Source organism: Hylobates moloch, unplaced genomic scaffold (assembly GCF_009828535.3).
Source record: "Hylobates moloch isolate HMO894 unplaced genomic scaffold, HMol_V3 SCAFFOLD_12, whole genome shotgun sequence".
In the NCBI taxonomy this organism is placed as follows: Eukaryota; Metazoa; Chordata; class Mammalia; order Primates; family Hylobatidae; genus Hylobates; species Hylobates moloch.
Window position 1 is genome coordinate 101,396,665 of NW_026652287.1, and position 14,702 is coordinate 101,411,366.

Sequence of the window (14,702 nt, forward strand, 5' to 3'; positions counted from 1 at the left end):
GGCCCCCGTGGGAGCCCCTCACAGGGCTCAGGGTGAAGTTGGCCTGGGAGAGCCCAGCCTGGGGCTGCTGGCCAGGGCGCTGGTAGAAATCACGTTCCCCATCCTTGTACAGAACAAATCTGTCGTAGCCGATGTCAGAGCCACACTGGAGGGTCAGGCTCTCCCCAGGGGCCACGACAGGACCCAGCTGCACTGAGAGTGATGGCTTCTTAGAAACCCCTGGGAAAAGGTGGTCATGGTTTCCAGGAGCCGACCCTCAGGCTTCCCCACAAACCCTCCCTCTCCCCCGGGGCCTCACCACTGCTGATCTTCCTGTGTCTCTGGCCCCAGGAGCCCTGAGCCCTCTCGCCCCAACATCATCCCACCTGGAGCTGCCCTGAGACGCGGCTTCTCCCCACCTGCCTGGAGACTCAGGGAACTCCAGGCAATGCTGTGAATGTCTCACCTGGGACCAGGAGCTCCAGGAGATCACTGGGTAAAGACCACACATAGGGAGAGCGCGAGTCATAACCATAGCACCTGTACGACCACCTGCGACTCGGGCTCACGGGGCCCAAGGAGAAGACGGCCCAGGACCACCCATGGGCATGGGGCTGGGAGTTCAGGCATTGTAGGTGTCCATCTTCTCCTTCCTTACACAGAATAAAGCCATCAAATGCCAGCTGTGAGACACACTGGAGGGTCACATTCCCTCCTGAGGTCACCACAGGGCTGGGCAGGGCTGAGAGGGTGGGTTTGATGTAGACTCCTAGAAGAGAAGGAGGCACCATGTTAAATGGGGCTCCCACCTCCCACATCATCCCCAGGGCTGGGGTGTGAGAGGGAGATGCCCCTGAGAGCCGACCCCATTCCTGAGGGCAGAGCCTGGGGCTGGGACCCCTGAGTGTCCTCTCACCTGTCACCACCAGCTCCAGGGGGTCGCTGGGCTCTGACCACCACCGATGACTGTAATACTGACAGCGATACCGCCCTGCGTGTTCCCAGGTGATGGATGGGATGGGGAACTGGCCCTTCTTCACTAGCTCTGGTCGTATCCAGTTAATCCAGGATGCTGATTTTTTCTCCCTATATAGATGGTACTCCTGGGTCTCCTGGCTCCCCTGACACCTGAGGGTCACGGGAGTCTCCTGGGTGATCACAGAGCCTGGCTCAGCCCAGAGTGTGGGCTTGGGGAGGGGCCCTGGAAGGAAATCAGAGGTCGGATTCTAAGTCATTTCCCACCTGACAGATCTCAGCTCTCAGCCGCAGGACCCTCCAGATGCCCCCATCAGTCAGTCCAGAACTGCTATTCCCCATCCCCAGCTGCACGGAGGTGGCCCCTTGTCCCCAGTGAGGAGGAGGGACCTGAGAGAGCTGGGGACAGACTCACCTGCCTGCACGTGGGTCCTGGGGCCCAGACTCAGCCCTGGAAGAGAGTTCCTTGTGAGAAATTTGCTCCCTGAAGCCTGAGCAGGCCCTCCCCTCCCTGGGATCTTTGTGAGCCCCTGGGGTCTCCTTAGGGACCAGAGTTTGGCTGTGGGGTGAGGTCCCTCCTAGGTTAGAAGCTCCCTCCCTCTTCAAATCTCACCAAGACAGATCAGGACTGTGAGGATGGGGGTCATGGCGTCTCCTCCCACTGCCCTGCTCTGCGGATGGATGAGCCCTGGGTGCTGGCGGGACAGAGACACACAGAGAGAAATAGCCTCCCCTCCTTCCCACCCTGTGCGGACACTGGGAGGCTGGGTCCTTCTCGTGGGGCGTTGTCATCTGCAGCCACACAGGAAGCAGAACTGCCCTCCCCAGGAGCCTGACTCTCATTCTTTTAGAGCTGAGGTTGGGGCAGACGCCGGGCCCTCTGCAGGTATTTCAGACTGTAATGGGGTCTTTCCTGACCCCCAGCCACTGTCTGTCTGGTTTCTCCTCATCTCACTGACAGCCGGGACGTAGCAGCAAATAGAACTGGTGCCTCCTGAGCCAGCCCTTTTCAGGCGAGGGTGACCGTGGGCTCCTCCTCCCTCTCAGAGCCTCCCCATGGGGTCTCCCTCCCTCCTTCAGCCCGTCCATCAGCTCAGTGTTGTGGGGTCCTTACCGTGGTCAGTGATTCTTCAGCCCTGGAGATGCTTCACGGAAGACCCAGGTCCATGCTGCAGGGAGACTCAGATCAGCAGAGACGCATCTCGCATGTGGCTGTGCCGTCCAGGCTGAGCTGCGTGTGGCAGTGAGCACAGAGGAGAAATGCAGGGAAATAGGGGAAGAAAAGCTGACTTCTTTCTTGACACTGGATTGTGGGTTTTCTTTCAACCAAATAGTCCCCTCTCAACTTCCCTTTTTTAAATTTTTTTTTGCTACAGTGTCCACCCCCTACCCCCCCTACCCGGGAGCAAACCTCTGAGTCTTTCCTGCCTCCTCGGTGCCCCTTGCGTCCTTGGCCGTCCCTCTGCACCTCAATACCTGTTCAACATTTTGGGAACAATGACTTATGTTTGAGCTTTGATTTGAGGAGTTAAGGAGGAAGTTGATATTTATTCGATGACTGGTTATCATCCACTGCCTACGTGACCTCGGGCGGTAATGAACCATCTCTGAGGCTCCGATTCTTCCTTTGCTGACTGTTGTCACAAATCCCACCCGTGACAGTGGTTGTGGGGTCAGTGGTGCCGGAACATTGGGAGGGGCTCATTTGTGCTTGATTTCCAGACCGGGGAAGACCTGAGGTGTTTGGGACATGAGAGGATCTTGGTGTTGGACTCCACAGTCTACGTAGATGATTGATGTGTCAACTCAAGATGTCACATCCGACCCTAATGGAGAAATGTACTTGGGGCATTTCTGAAATACCCAGAGCATCAAGGTCATGAGCAGAAAAAGACATGTGGAAACCCCGAATGTAGATGGATCCACAAGAAAGAACGGAGGCCAGAGGTGAGAGGCCACAGGGTCCCGGGACCATCAAGGGCTCATTAGGGTGGAGGATCCACCACTGAGTGGAGGTGGGAGAGGAACCTCGGGATCTGCAGTGACAGTGAGCAGCTCAGGGCTCCAGACCAAGGTGGGAGGCTGCGTCCTCCAGCTACACCTGAGGCTGGGGTGGACCCCAAGCAGCCCAGGGGAATTCCCTCAAGGGAGTGCACCACACCGTCCAGTGATAGAGCTGCTGGGATTCCAACGAAAGAAGCGCTAAACACCAGGGTGTGCATAGAGCATTTATTAGGGGGACTTCCATATAATGGGGCGCCCTCGTCTCCTTGCCCAGTGTTTCCTTGTGGATCTCAAGGATGTGCTTCCACATAGCAGCATGTTTTTCAGATGGACAAGGAGACGCTGGGTATTCTATCCAAAGCTTAACCTAAAATAAAAACAAAACCAAAAATAAACCCCTAGAGAATACTATCTCTCAGTACTGTTGTTTCTTGGGATACACAGGCAATTCGTTTCTGTACCCCCTTCACGTACCCAAACCTGCTCCTACTCCAGCCCCGACACTGTCTCTGCTGGGCCTGCATATAGGAAAAGTCTGCCGTTCATATACGCAGGTCAGGCTTCTCACAAATGCAATAGTTTTGATCCCCGTTTGTTTGAAAAAAGTGTGCACATAAGAGACCCCAGGAATTCAAGGTTGCATTGCGCCTGGATTTCGAGTGTATTTGGGAATGAGAAGCAAGGATTACAATCTGGAGCGCATGGCATGGCAAGCCACAGTGTGTCTGGAGAGGGAAGTGCAATGTTGTGATACACACTGGTTTTCACCCGCGGCTCCTGGCTCGTAACTCCCATGGCCCTTGTTACAGTCTTTTGTTATAATATTGACTGTGTTGGGCCTCAGGGGAGGTCTCTGACCTCCTCCTGCCCTTCCTTCACCTGCCCCAAGGCAAGACTCGAATGTTCCCTGCCTTTCTGATGGTGGATCTTAAGACCCTCCCAGAAGACTGTCTCACCCTGTTCCTTGTGGGAGGAAGTGCTGACGTCATGAAGCTCCCTTAAAAGCCCAAGAGGACTGGGTTTCCTGAGTTTCTGTGTGGCTGAGCATGCGGAGGCTCCTGGAGGGTGACGCCCAGGGAGGGTATAGATGCTCTGTCTCCTTCCCCCATGCCTCCTCCTATGAGTCTCTTCATCTGTGTCCTCTGCATTGTGCTTTGTATTCAACCAGGAAATGTCAGTGTTTCCCTGAGTTCTGTGAGCTGCTACAGCAAATTAATCAAACCCAAAGAGCAGGGCATGGGATCCCCAACTTGAAGCCGGTCAGTCAGAAGTTCTAGAGGTCTGGACTTGGGAATGGTGTGGGGGGCAGTCTTGGGGACTGAACCTTCAATCTGTGGGATCTGGGACTGTCTCTGGGTAGACAGCGCCAGAGCTGACTCAGAGGACACCCAGCTGCTGTTCGCTACTGGGTCTGGGGAAAAAAAAAACCCACACATCTGGTCCTAGAAGTCTTCTTCTGTGTTGACCATTCCTGTGGTATGAGAGTAGAGGAAAAGCACCGTCGAGAGAGCTCTCTGTACATAGAGAGGTAAAGGAAGTTCTTATCAGCAACAAGGGAGAGGCTGACAGAGCTGCCTGGAAACAGAGTTCCCTGGTTCCAGAGGTTCAAAGTCAGAGTTGCTGTCAGTCCATTGGAGGAGAAGCCGTTGCTGGGCAAGTGTTCTCTCAAGAGTGTCTTATCTGAATTCCTGACGTCCTAAAGAATATCTAGCGATAAACCTTGTCAAAACAGGAGGGGGGTGAAGGACATGGAAGAGTTTCTTATGGGTTTTTTAAAAGTCCTTAGAAACAGTTCTTATCTGAGATGTGGAAGCATGGGCCTCCTCTCCTTCAGGACTTCCTGGCCCTGTGGGGTCTGAGTTTGACCAAAGTCATCTCATCCTTGCACCTGTGACTTTCCTATTGGGAGTCTGCAGTGAAGGGATGGGGTTACGAAGTTTAACCTGACAGTTTCAGGAATTTGGTTCAGGGGAGGGCTTGTTTCCACACTTTTAGCAAAAGGGTTAATTTTTCAGTGTTTTCTAGAAACAACCTAAAGTACTTTATCAGTACTTGGGGATGCTCAAGACCTCAGCTTGGGTTCCAGCCTGCAGGTGGAAACATGCATCTGTCCAACCCACAGAACAGTCATGGCCCTTTGTCTTTCTCTCAGAACAAGGAAAAAAGTGGAGGAAACTGTGGGACCTTAGAGAGTGTGACTCCCCCTCTTCTGTGTTTGTAGACAGACCCTGGGATGACTCAGTGACCCTGGCCACACTCAGCACTGAACCACCTTCCCGGGTGTTCATGACACAGATGCGCTTTATCATTGTTGGACCAGGCATATCTGACCCTTGAGTGTGAGGCTTACATGGACCCCGCCATGCCAGGCATAACAGAGAGGTGATTCTAAGCTTGGGAGCATGGATGCCACAGGGCAGGAGCAGCTACAGCAATGCCCTCATCAGCTTTCCTTCTTGAGTCAGCCCTGGGAGAAACCCTGCATGGAAGATCAGGTGTGTGGGAGAAAAACCCACTCCAGAGGAATAAAAATCAAAGAGTCCGTTAGAGAAAAAACAGGCGATTGTAGAAATGAATTAGGAAGCTATTGTGATGTGAAAATAGTAAATTATATTAACATATTTAGAAATAATTTCATCCAGAATGAGACACAGCTGAAATGATAAACATTGTATTGGTGTAGAATATTTATTAAAATTTTTCATTAGTCATCAGAGAAAAACTAGAAATGAAAAAAATAGAAAAGATAATTAATGCACACAAGAAATGGAATGAGAAGAGGAAACAGATATCTCTCTTTGGATCACACTTTCAGAATGAAGGAAATAAGGAGTATGTTATTCAGTAAATACTTGCAAAGAAAATGGTTGACATTTTTATAGAAATGAAGAAAGAACAAGAGTTTAACCAAAAAAAGGAGATTTAAATAAGCACAATCAGAAATGATAAAGTTAGCCGGGCGCAGTGGCTCATGCTTGTAATCCCAGCACTTTGGGAGGCTGAGGCGGGCGGATCACGAGGTCAGGAGATCGAGACCACGGTGAAACCCCGTCTCTACTAAAAATACAAAAAAATTAGCCGGGCGTGGTGGTGGGCGCCTGTAGTCCCAGCTACTCGGAGAGGCTGAGACAGGAGAATGGCGTGAACCCGGGAGGCGGAGCTTGCACTGAGCCGAGATTGCGCCACTGCACTCCAGCCTGGGCGACAGAGAGAGACTCCATCTCAAAAAAAAAAAAAAAAAAAGAAATGATAAAGTTGACGTTACAACCAACACCACAGAAATACAAAAGATCATCAGAGACTACTATGAACACCTTTATGCACATAAACTAGAAAACCTAGAGAAAATAGATGAATTCCTAGATACATGCAACTTCCCAAGATTGCACAGGCAAAAAAGAGAAACCCTAAACAGACCAATAACAACCAATGAAAAAGGATCAGTACTAAAAAGTCTTCCAGCAAAAAAGCCCAGGAACAGATGGATTCACAGTTGAGCTTAGCCATATGTATGAAGAAGGGATGGTGCCAGTCATACTGAAAGTATTCCAAAAATCAAGGAAGTGGGATTCTTTGCTAGCTCATTCTACAAAATCAGTATCATCCTGATAGCAAAATCAGACAAAGATCCAACAGAAAAATAAAACTACAGGCCAAGAAATCTGAGGAACATAGGTGCAAAAATCCTCAAGAAAATACTAGCAAACAGAATCTAACTGTATCAAAAACATAATTCATCATGATCAAGTTGGCTTGATTCCAGGGAAGAAAGGATGGTTCAATACATGCAAAGTCAATAAAGGTGACTCATGACATAAACTAAGAACAAAAAGCATATGATCATCTCAATAGATGCAGATAAAGCATTCAAGAAAGTCCAACAACCCTTCGTGATAAAATCCCTCGACAGGCTAGGCATGAAAGAAACATACCGCAAAATACCAACAGCCCCTGCATGACAAACCCACAGCCAACATCAAATTGAATGGGGAGAAGTGAAAGCATTTTCCCAGGAAAATGGGAATGGGATCCTCCCTAGCCCCTGGGGTCTCCTACTGGACCAGGGCCTATCTGTGGGGCAGGGTCCCTCTCGTTCTAGAATCTCCCATTCCCCTCGTCAAATCTCAGTGAAGTGGACCGTGGCCATGGGCGTGACAGTCATGGGGTCTCCTCCTACTGGCCCCGGCTGTGCAGGTGGCTAAGACCATGGTGCCCACAGGACAGAGACACATGTGGGCACAGAGAGGCAGGGCTCTCCCACTTAACAGGATTTTCCCACCAGCATCTCCATGGGTGTTGAACTGTCCCAGACCCCGCTGGTTCATGTTTTCCCAGGGCTTGGCCTTTCTTGAATGCTTTATCTGCATCTGTTGAGATGATCACATGCTTTTTTTCTTAGTTTATGTCGTGAGTCACCTTTATTGACTTGCATATATTGAACCATCCTTTGAGACAGGCACCAGGCTTTCTGCTGATATTTCAGACACACATGGCATCTCTCCTGATCTCCTTTCACTGTCTGCCTGGCCTGTCGTCATCTCATTAAGGGCCGGGACGTGGCTGCAAAAGGACGTGGTGCCTTCCTGAGTTGGTCCCTTCCAGGTCAAGGCGACGGAGGGTTTTTCCTTCCTCTCAGAGCCTCCTCATGGGGTCTCACTCTCTCCTTCAGCTCACCCACAAACACACCCTTGTCGGGAACCTACCACGGCCAGTCTTCTCATCAGTCCTGGGGAAGCTTCAGGGAAGATGCAAATTCAGGCTGCAGGGCAGACTCACATCAGCAGAGACTCATCTCACATCTGGCTGTGCAGTTCCAGTTGAGCTTTATTGTGGCGATGAACAGAAAGGGGAAATATATGGAGACAAGGGAAGGAATCATGACCCTTTTCCCAGAACTGGCGTGTGGGTTTTCTTTATGCAAAAACGTTCCCTTCACGAACTTCTCATTCACTCATCACAACAGCATCCACCCCCATCTCCCTGGAAACAAAATTGACTTGACTCTGCCTTCTTGGTGCCCCCGTCTTCTTTCAGACACTCCTGTTCCCATCCTGCGCTCCTGCGTTCAAGGTTTTGGGACAATACATGGGGTTAGCACTCTGATTTGCAGAGAAATCTCATCTTTATTTAAATATTCATGTGTCACCGCCTGCCTGTGTGACCTTGGGCAGTAACCTCTCATCTCTGAGCCTAAGTTTCCTCATTTGGAGCCTGTCATGAGCCCCATTTATCACAGGGGAGCTGCGTCATTGGAGCCTGGGGGCTGCAGGGGGCTCAGCCATGGGTAATTTCCAGAGCAGGTGAAGACAGGAGGGGTGGGGACATGAGGGGATGCTGGCACCCACCATCAAGGCCTGAGATTGATGTTTCCACTAAGGAGAGCCCCTTTGTTCCTGCCCTTGAGAGATGCTTCTCATAATATTTCTTCAGCACCCCAGTTATCACAGTCGTGTGCAGAAAATGGGAAATGAGAGCTCGTCAGAAGGAGAAGCACCTGCATTAAAGAGAAAATTAAAACCGACAGAGCATTTATGTCTGGTGCCATTAGGGGTCGTAAGGGAGGAAGTAATTAAGTCACTAGTGTGCATACATTTAAGCATGAAATGCAAATCTTTTTTTTTTTTTTGAGACAGAGTCTCACTCTGTCGCCCGGGCTGGAGTGCAGTGGCACAATCTCAGCTCACCGCAACCTCCACCTCCCGGGTTCAAATGATTCTCCTGCCTCAGCCTCCTGAGTAGGTGGCACTACAAGCACGCACCACCACACCCGGCTAATTTTTGTATTTTTAGTAAAGACGGGGTTTCACCATGTTGGCCAGGCTGGTCTCAAACTCCTGACCTCACATGATCCGCCTGCCTCAGCCTCCCAATGTGCTGGGATTACAGGGGTGGGCCACCCTGCCTGGCCAAAATGCAAATCTTGACCTTTCATGATAAACTGAAAACTAGGAGTAAATTAAAAAATACATACGCTAGACTGAATTAAATAATTTAAAATGCATTTTTGTGTTTTGTGATTTTCAACTCAACACGTCAATAGCATTTGCTTCTCGGTGGGACTGGACTTCCTGATAGTAAAAAGAAAGGGCAGGAGATGCTAAAAGAGTACTCTCAGGGGATTAACTGCAAGTGAGGAGTTCTATGCTTACTCAGGTTAATACCTGAAAGGTAAAGGGGTCAGCAGGGGACCAATTCCTAAGCAGAAGAAGGCTGAGGGCAAGACGGACCTGTGAAGCCCCTCAGGTTGGGCGTCCCCTGCGTGAGGGCTGAGGAGGGATTGGAGGGTGGGTCCCTCAATCATCAGATGTGCTTTCTCTCCCGGGTGTAATATCTTACCCTTTAACTAATATAGAAATGTTTTCATCTATTTTGATAGAGAAAGTGGGAGGAAAAAGAAGGCATTTTCTGAGCTGCAAGTTACTAGATATTACTGTTTTCGTGCTCAGCGAAAGCAATTTTAAATGTCATCCAGTTGGAAGATCAATGAATCCAGCCGGGCGCGGTGGCTCACGCCTGTAATCCCAGCACTTTGGGAGGCCGAGGCGGGCGGATCACGAGGTCAGGAGATCGAGACCATCCTGGCTAACACAGTGAAACTCCGTCTCTACTAAAAATACAAAAAGATCAGCTGGGCGTGGTGGCGGGTGCCTATAGTCCCAGCTACTCGGGAGGCTGAGGCAGGAGAATGGCATGAACCCGGGAGGCGGAGCTTGTGAGCCCAGATTGTGCCACTGCACTCCAGCCTGGGCGACAGAGTGAGACTCCGTCTCAAAAAAAAGAAAAAGAAAAGAAGATCAATGAATCCAAAACGTAGAATATGAGACGCCACAGTGATGTGAGAAACAGGCAAGTATTTGAAAATCACACACACACACACACACACACACGTGAATGCATCCACACACGGGCACACACATATGAGTCAGTGTGCATGTACACGTATGAGTCCTCAGAGTTCAGCTGCAGTGGAATTAGAACCTGTCTTCTCTAAAGGCAAGGATAAATGAATCCTCATTCGAAAATATATAATTGAATGAATACTTAACTAAATAGGGGAAGTCATTCTAAATTTTTCGTTTTTTTTTTTAATCCTGGATGTAAAAGAGTAATTCACCCACTGAAGGATGAGTTAAATAGCCCAGTACCCCAATCACACCTAGGCATGAAACACAATAGTACCATCCAAAATAAAATGGTAATTTACAATCAGTAAGTGAAGAAAGGTGTGCTAGTAAAATATCTATTGGAAATATTAATATTCAACAAAATGTAACATGATACAAAAACTTTCAGAAATAAAAACTAAAATTTTGTGTTTTAATGAAGTTGTAAAGGCTGGGCATGAAGGGGATTTGCAGGTTGAGGCGGAAGGATCACTTGAGCCCAGGAGTTCAAGACCAGCCAGGGCAACATAGTGAGACTCATTTTTATTTTTTTTAAAAAAGAAGGTATTAAAGATGACAAAAGGTATGTAAACTTTTTTTTTTTTTTTTGAGAAAGAGTCTCGCTCTGTCGCCCAGGCTGGAGTGCAGTGGTGCGATCTCAGCTCACTGCAAGCTCCGCCTCCCGGGTTCACGCCATTCTCCTGCCTCAGCCTCCCGAGTAGCTGGGACTACAGGCGCCCGCCACCACACCCAGCTAATTTTTTGTATTTTTAGTAGAGATGGGGTTTCACCGTGTTAGCCAGGATGGTCTCGAGCTCCTGACCTCGTGATCCGCCCGCCTCGGCCTCCCAAAGTGCTGGGATTACAGGCGTGAGCCACCACACCTGGCCAAAGGTATGTAAACTTTCATTCATCTAACCATATGTTCTTAAAATTATACAACATAAATTTATATTTATTTGGTGTTTCAAACAGATGTTTATCAAGTTCTGATAGGTTAAGAGACAAAATTAATGAGTAAAGTATACACGTTAATGTTCAATCTCCATTACATACATATGGTAAAACGTGCTAGTTATATGTGTTATGGGATTTGTATAGACAAATTCTGATATGTGCGTATACATATATATGTTAATATGTGTATATGTTTACATATTATGTACATAAATACTATATATACACACACCTTATATATGTGTGTAGATGTATAAAGAAATATTATAGAGTTTGTATAGAACAAAGAATCCATGTATATTTGGATATATAGGATATACACACTTATCTAAGTGTTAGGTGTGTATTACTCACATATTACATAAAAACACACTATGTGTGTATACATCGTATGTGTAGATGCTACTCTACAGTATTTTCGTGTGTGTGAGTGTATATATGTGTGTACATTTATGAACACATATCTCAAAGGAGAGAATGCCCATATTTAAGCAGGCATTGCACATAAAATAGTAAGTATTTAGTAGACAAAAAAGGAAAAAACTCTTTCTACATGGCTATCTTACACATTATATTCCCAGACACAATTGTTACTTAGTTTTCGGTTAACAATCAAAAGATATGATGAGAAAACCTCAATATTGCTCAAACTATATAAAATCCTCAGTCATTTTGTACGATATATATTTGAATTCATGATGTACTAAGAAATATTTTGCTAGATGGGTGTTTGTGTTTTATATTGTTTGGATAATTATTTTACTTTTTAAGGCACATGAAAAATTCCGTTTCCATTTTATGAAATAGGAGCCCTGAGGAGATTGCCATGGATCCAGCAAGGAATTTCTGGCAGAGGAAAGTAGACAGCAGTAGTGGGAAAAATCACTGTATGAAAAACCGAGGAAGAAGGAATGAGGGCTCCCGGATGGGGTGAAGACCCACATGCAGAGTGTCTCCGAGCCCCGAGAGTGGAGCAGTGTGTTCAGGCCTCTGAGCCTGTGGAACGAATCTTCTCGGAGACGTGAGTCTATGGAACGTGTGTTCTAAGACCTGCCTTTTCTCAGTATAATCCAGCAAAAGCCCATGGGCGAGGACCCAGTTTTATTTTAGGGAATGTGGGGACAGTATATTTTCTATTCGTATTTATGCAAATTTCATAGTGCTGGTCAGTCATGTAGAAGGCAGAGGTCAGTGTGTTCGCAGGATTCGTACCCGAGAGTCAGGAGAAACACGTGGGGGTCCATGGGAAAGGCTGGTGGCCGGGTATGGCGGGAAGGTAATCAGCGACAGATGCCAGAGTCTCCTGCTCGATCTTGCCGAAATCTGGCTCAAACGTTTGGCCTGGCACAACCAAACTAGAACTTGGAAGACGCTGTGTAGGTAAAACATAGTATTGAAATCATTCACATTCTGTTAAGGCTTTGAAAATGTCCTTAATAAGATTTCTTTATTCTAGAGGGTAGATGGTGAATGATAAGATTTCTCTATTCTAGAAGGTAGATGGTGAATGATAACATTTCTTTATTCTAGAGGGTAGATGGCGAACGATAAGATTTCTTTACTCTAGAGGGTAGATGGCAAATGATAAGATTTGTTTACTCTAGAGGGTAGGTGGTGAACGATGAGATTTCTTTATTCTAGAGGGTAGATGGTGAATGATAAGATGTCTTTATTCTAGAGGGTAGATGGTGAATGATAAGATTTCTTTACTCTAGAGGGTAGATGGCAAATGATAAGATTTCTTTACTCTAGAGGGTAGATGGTGAATATTTGGTCCTTCATGTTTCTCAGGATCCTCCCTCCAAACATTCTATCCTGTGCAGCAAAGTTTTACATCCTTCAAACACAACGGTGGTCTTTGACCTAGACATGTTGAACTCTTTAATGCTAGGACTCAAGTCCTCTTGCTGTTTGGGACAATTCAGAAAAGAATCAGCCCCAGTCATTTTGCATAGCTCTGTCTGACTGTCATAGGTGAGCAGAAAGAAACAGCTCAACTGCTTGACAAGATTCATCAACCTGAGGTCTTGTCTGGATTTCTATCCTCCTTCTGTGATTTTCCTTTCGTGGATCGCCAACACACTGCAAATGCCTATCATTGCTTTTGACATGGTGTACTTTGGTTCTGCCTGGAAAGGCAGGGCATCTTAAAATGAGGAGCTCACAGGTCATAGGTGGATTAAAAGATTTTAAGCCAGAATAGGCAAATCCATAGAGACAGAAAGCACACTCGTGGTTAGCAGGTGCTGGAGGGAAGAGGGAATGGGGAGTGGCTGCTGAATGGGTGTAGGGTGATGACAATGTGTGGAACAGGATGGCAGTGATGGTTACACAATGATCTGAGAAGCTGCACAGGTAGCATCTGAGAAGGAGGGAAGGGCTTGTAGGGTTCAGAGAGGGTGTCAGGGCATCAGAGTGGATTTATCTTTTCCTGGTTGAAATCCGATACTCTCCCATTGATTTAGTTACTGAAGCGTGTTTGGAACTCTGAACTGAAGAGATGGAGGTTCAGTAAAGCACACCAGGGAGTGTGGCAATGAGGAATAAGGAAGACTGTGTTACACGCCACGGACCAGAGCACACAGGTGTGCAGAGGTGTGGACCCAACGCTGCCATGTGGGATGTAGCCTCATGTCTGGGGGTGGGAAAAGAAGAGGATCCAACCAACGGAAGTCAACATTAATAGAGAGGAAAGGTATCACATGTTAATGGTCCTCCATGGATCACTCCAGAAAATGTCTCTGCAATCCAACACTGATTCCTCCCTCTAAAAACGATTGGCAGACAGTCCAGCTAGCATTGGCCCTAAATTGTCTCCCAGAACCTCCTGGGATCACTATATCTATTCCCAAGTTTCCACCACTCTGAGAGGTGCATTGTCCTCTCTGCTGTTCACCTCCTGGCTGCATCTTAGGGGCTTCTCTGGCTGTGCTGAGCCTCAAATAACAGAATCCTGAGGACCATCAGGATCAAGCCAGCCTTGCCCATGTGGATGAGATTCTCTATTGTGTAATCCTGTGGGTGTGAACCTGGGGATGGTGGGCAAAGAGACCACAGAGGTCAGGGCAGATCAACATCACCCAGGACCTCTGGACGTCCACCCAGGGCACCCACCTCCCCTTCACAGGACCTGACCCTCTGTGCCAGCCCCATCACTGAAAGCATCTCCTCACGCACCAGTCTTGGGGTCTGAATTGCTTTGTGATGGGCTGAGGGTCTCAGCTGCTCCTGAGAATCAAAGCGAAGGAGAAGTACCCTGAGCCAGCCTCTCCCCTGGGCTCGGCATTCTTCTCTTCTTCTGTCTCCTCACATGAGTTCTAAGGAGCTCCTCAGTAAACCCTTCCTCTGTAGCCGTGTTTGCTCCGTTCTTCTTAATGAATGATTTCAGCTTTCCTGTATTCTACAAATCCATATGTTGCTCTTGAGTCATTTGGGGGAGAGTTTTCCTGCACCCTGAGGGCTCAGGATCTGCAAGGAAAGTGGTCCCCAGTACAGAGGTCACTGAGCCCTGTGTGCTGTCTGTGCAGCCTGGGACACAGGAGCACATGAGCCAATTCCCCCGGAGATGAGAGTTTCACAGATCCACCAGCTGAGGACCCAGGCTCCCTGGATGAAGGGTTGGTCCTCAGGGGCTCCTGAATGTCAGAAGCACAAAGCTGTGAAAGTCTGATGCTGCCTCCCTTTCCTGCCCTCAGCCACTTCACCTGGGTTTTCATTGTCCAATTAATCTAATTAACTAATCCTTCATATAATCAGGAAAACCTAGAATGATGTGATACCTTCCCCCCTGCCCCCACACACAAATATCTGTCTGCTAAATAGTGGTGCTATTAGAGGTTCATAAATCAGTATTTCTGCTTTTACAAAGTGTGAATCTAGGTGAATCTAGACCAGTAACAAACA

General features: G+C 47.9%; 1 protein-coding gene across 1 annotated transcript in view; it reads right to left on the reverse strand.

Moving 5' to 3' along the window:
- Nucleotides 1-2,409, reverse strand: part of LOC116479598 (leukocyte immunoglobulin-like receptor subfamily A member 2) — a 32,047-nt gene extending 29,638 nt beyond the window's left edge. The window contains 7 exon segments of the mRNA XM_058425783.1: nucleotides 4-219; nucleotides 446-748; nucleotides 896-1,180; nucleotides 1,370-1,405; nucleotides 1,568-1,649; nucleotides 2,069-2,185; nucleotides 2,366-2,409. Coding sequence (XP_058281766.1) covers nucleotides 4-219; nucleotides 446-748; nucleotides 896-1,180; nucleotides 1,370-1,405; nucleotides 1,568-1,601 — 874 coding nt within the window. The 5' untranslated portion in view covers nucleotides 1,602-1,649; nucleotides 2,069-2,185; nucleotides 2,366-2,409.
- Nucleotides 2,410-14,702: the final 12,293 nt, after the last annotated feature.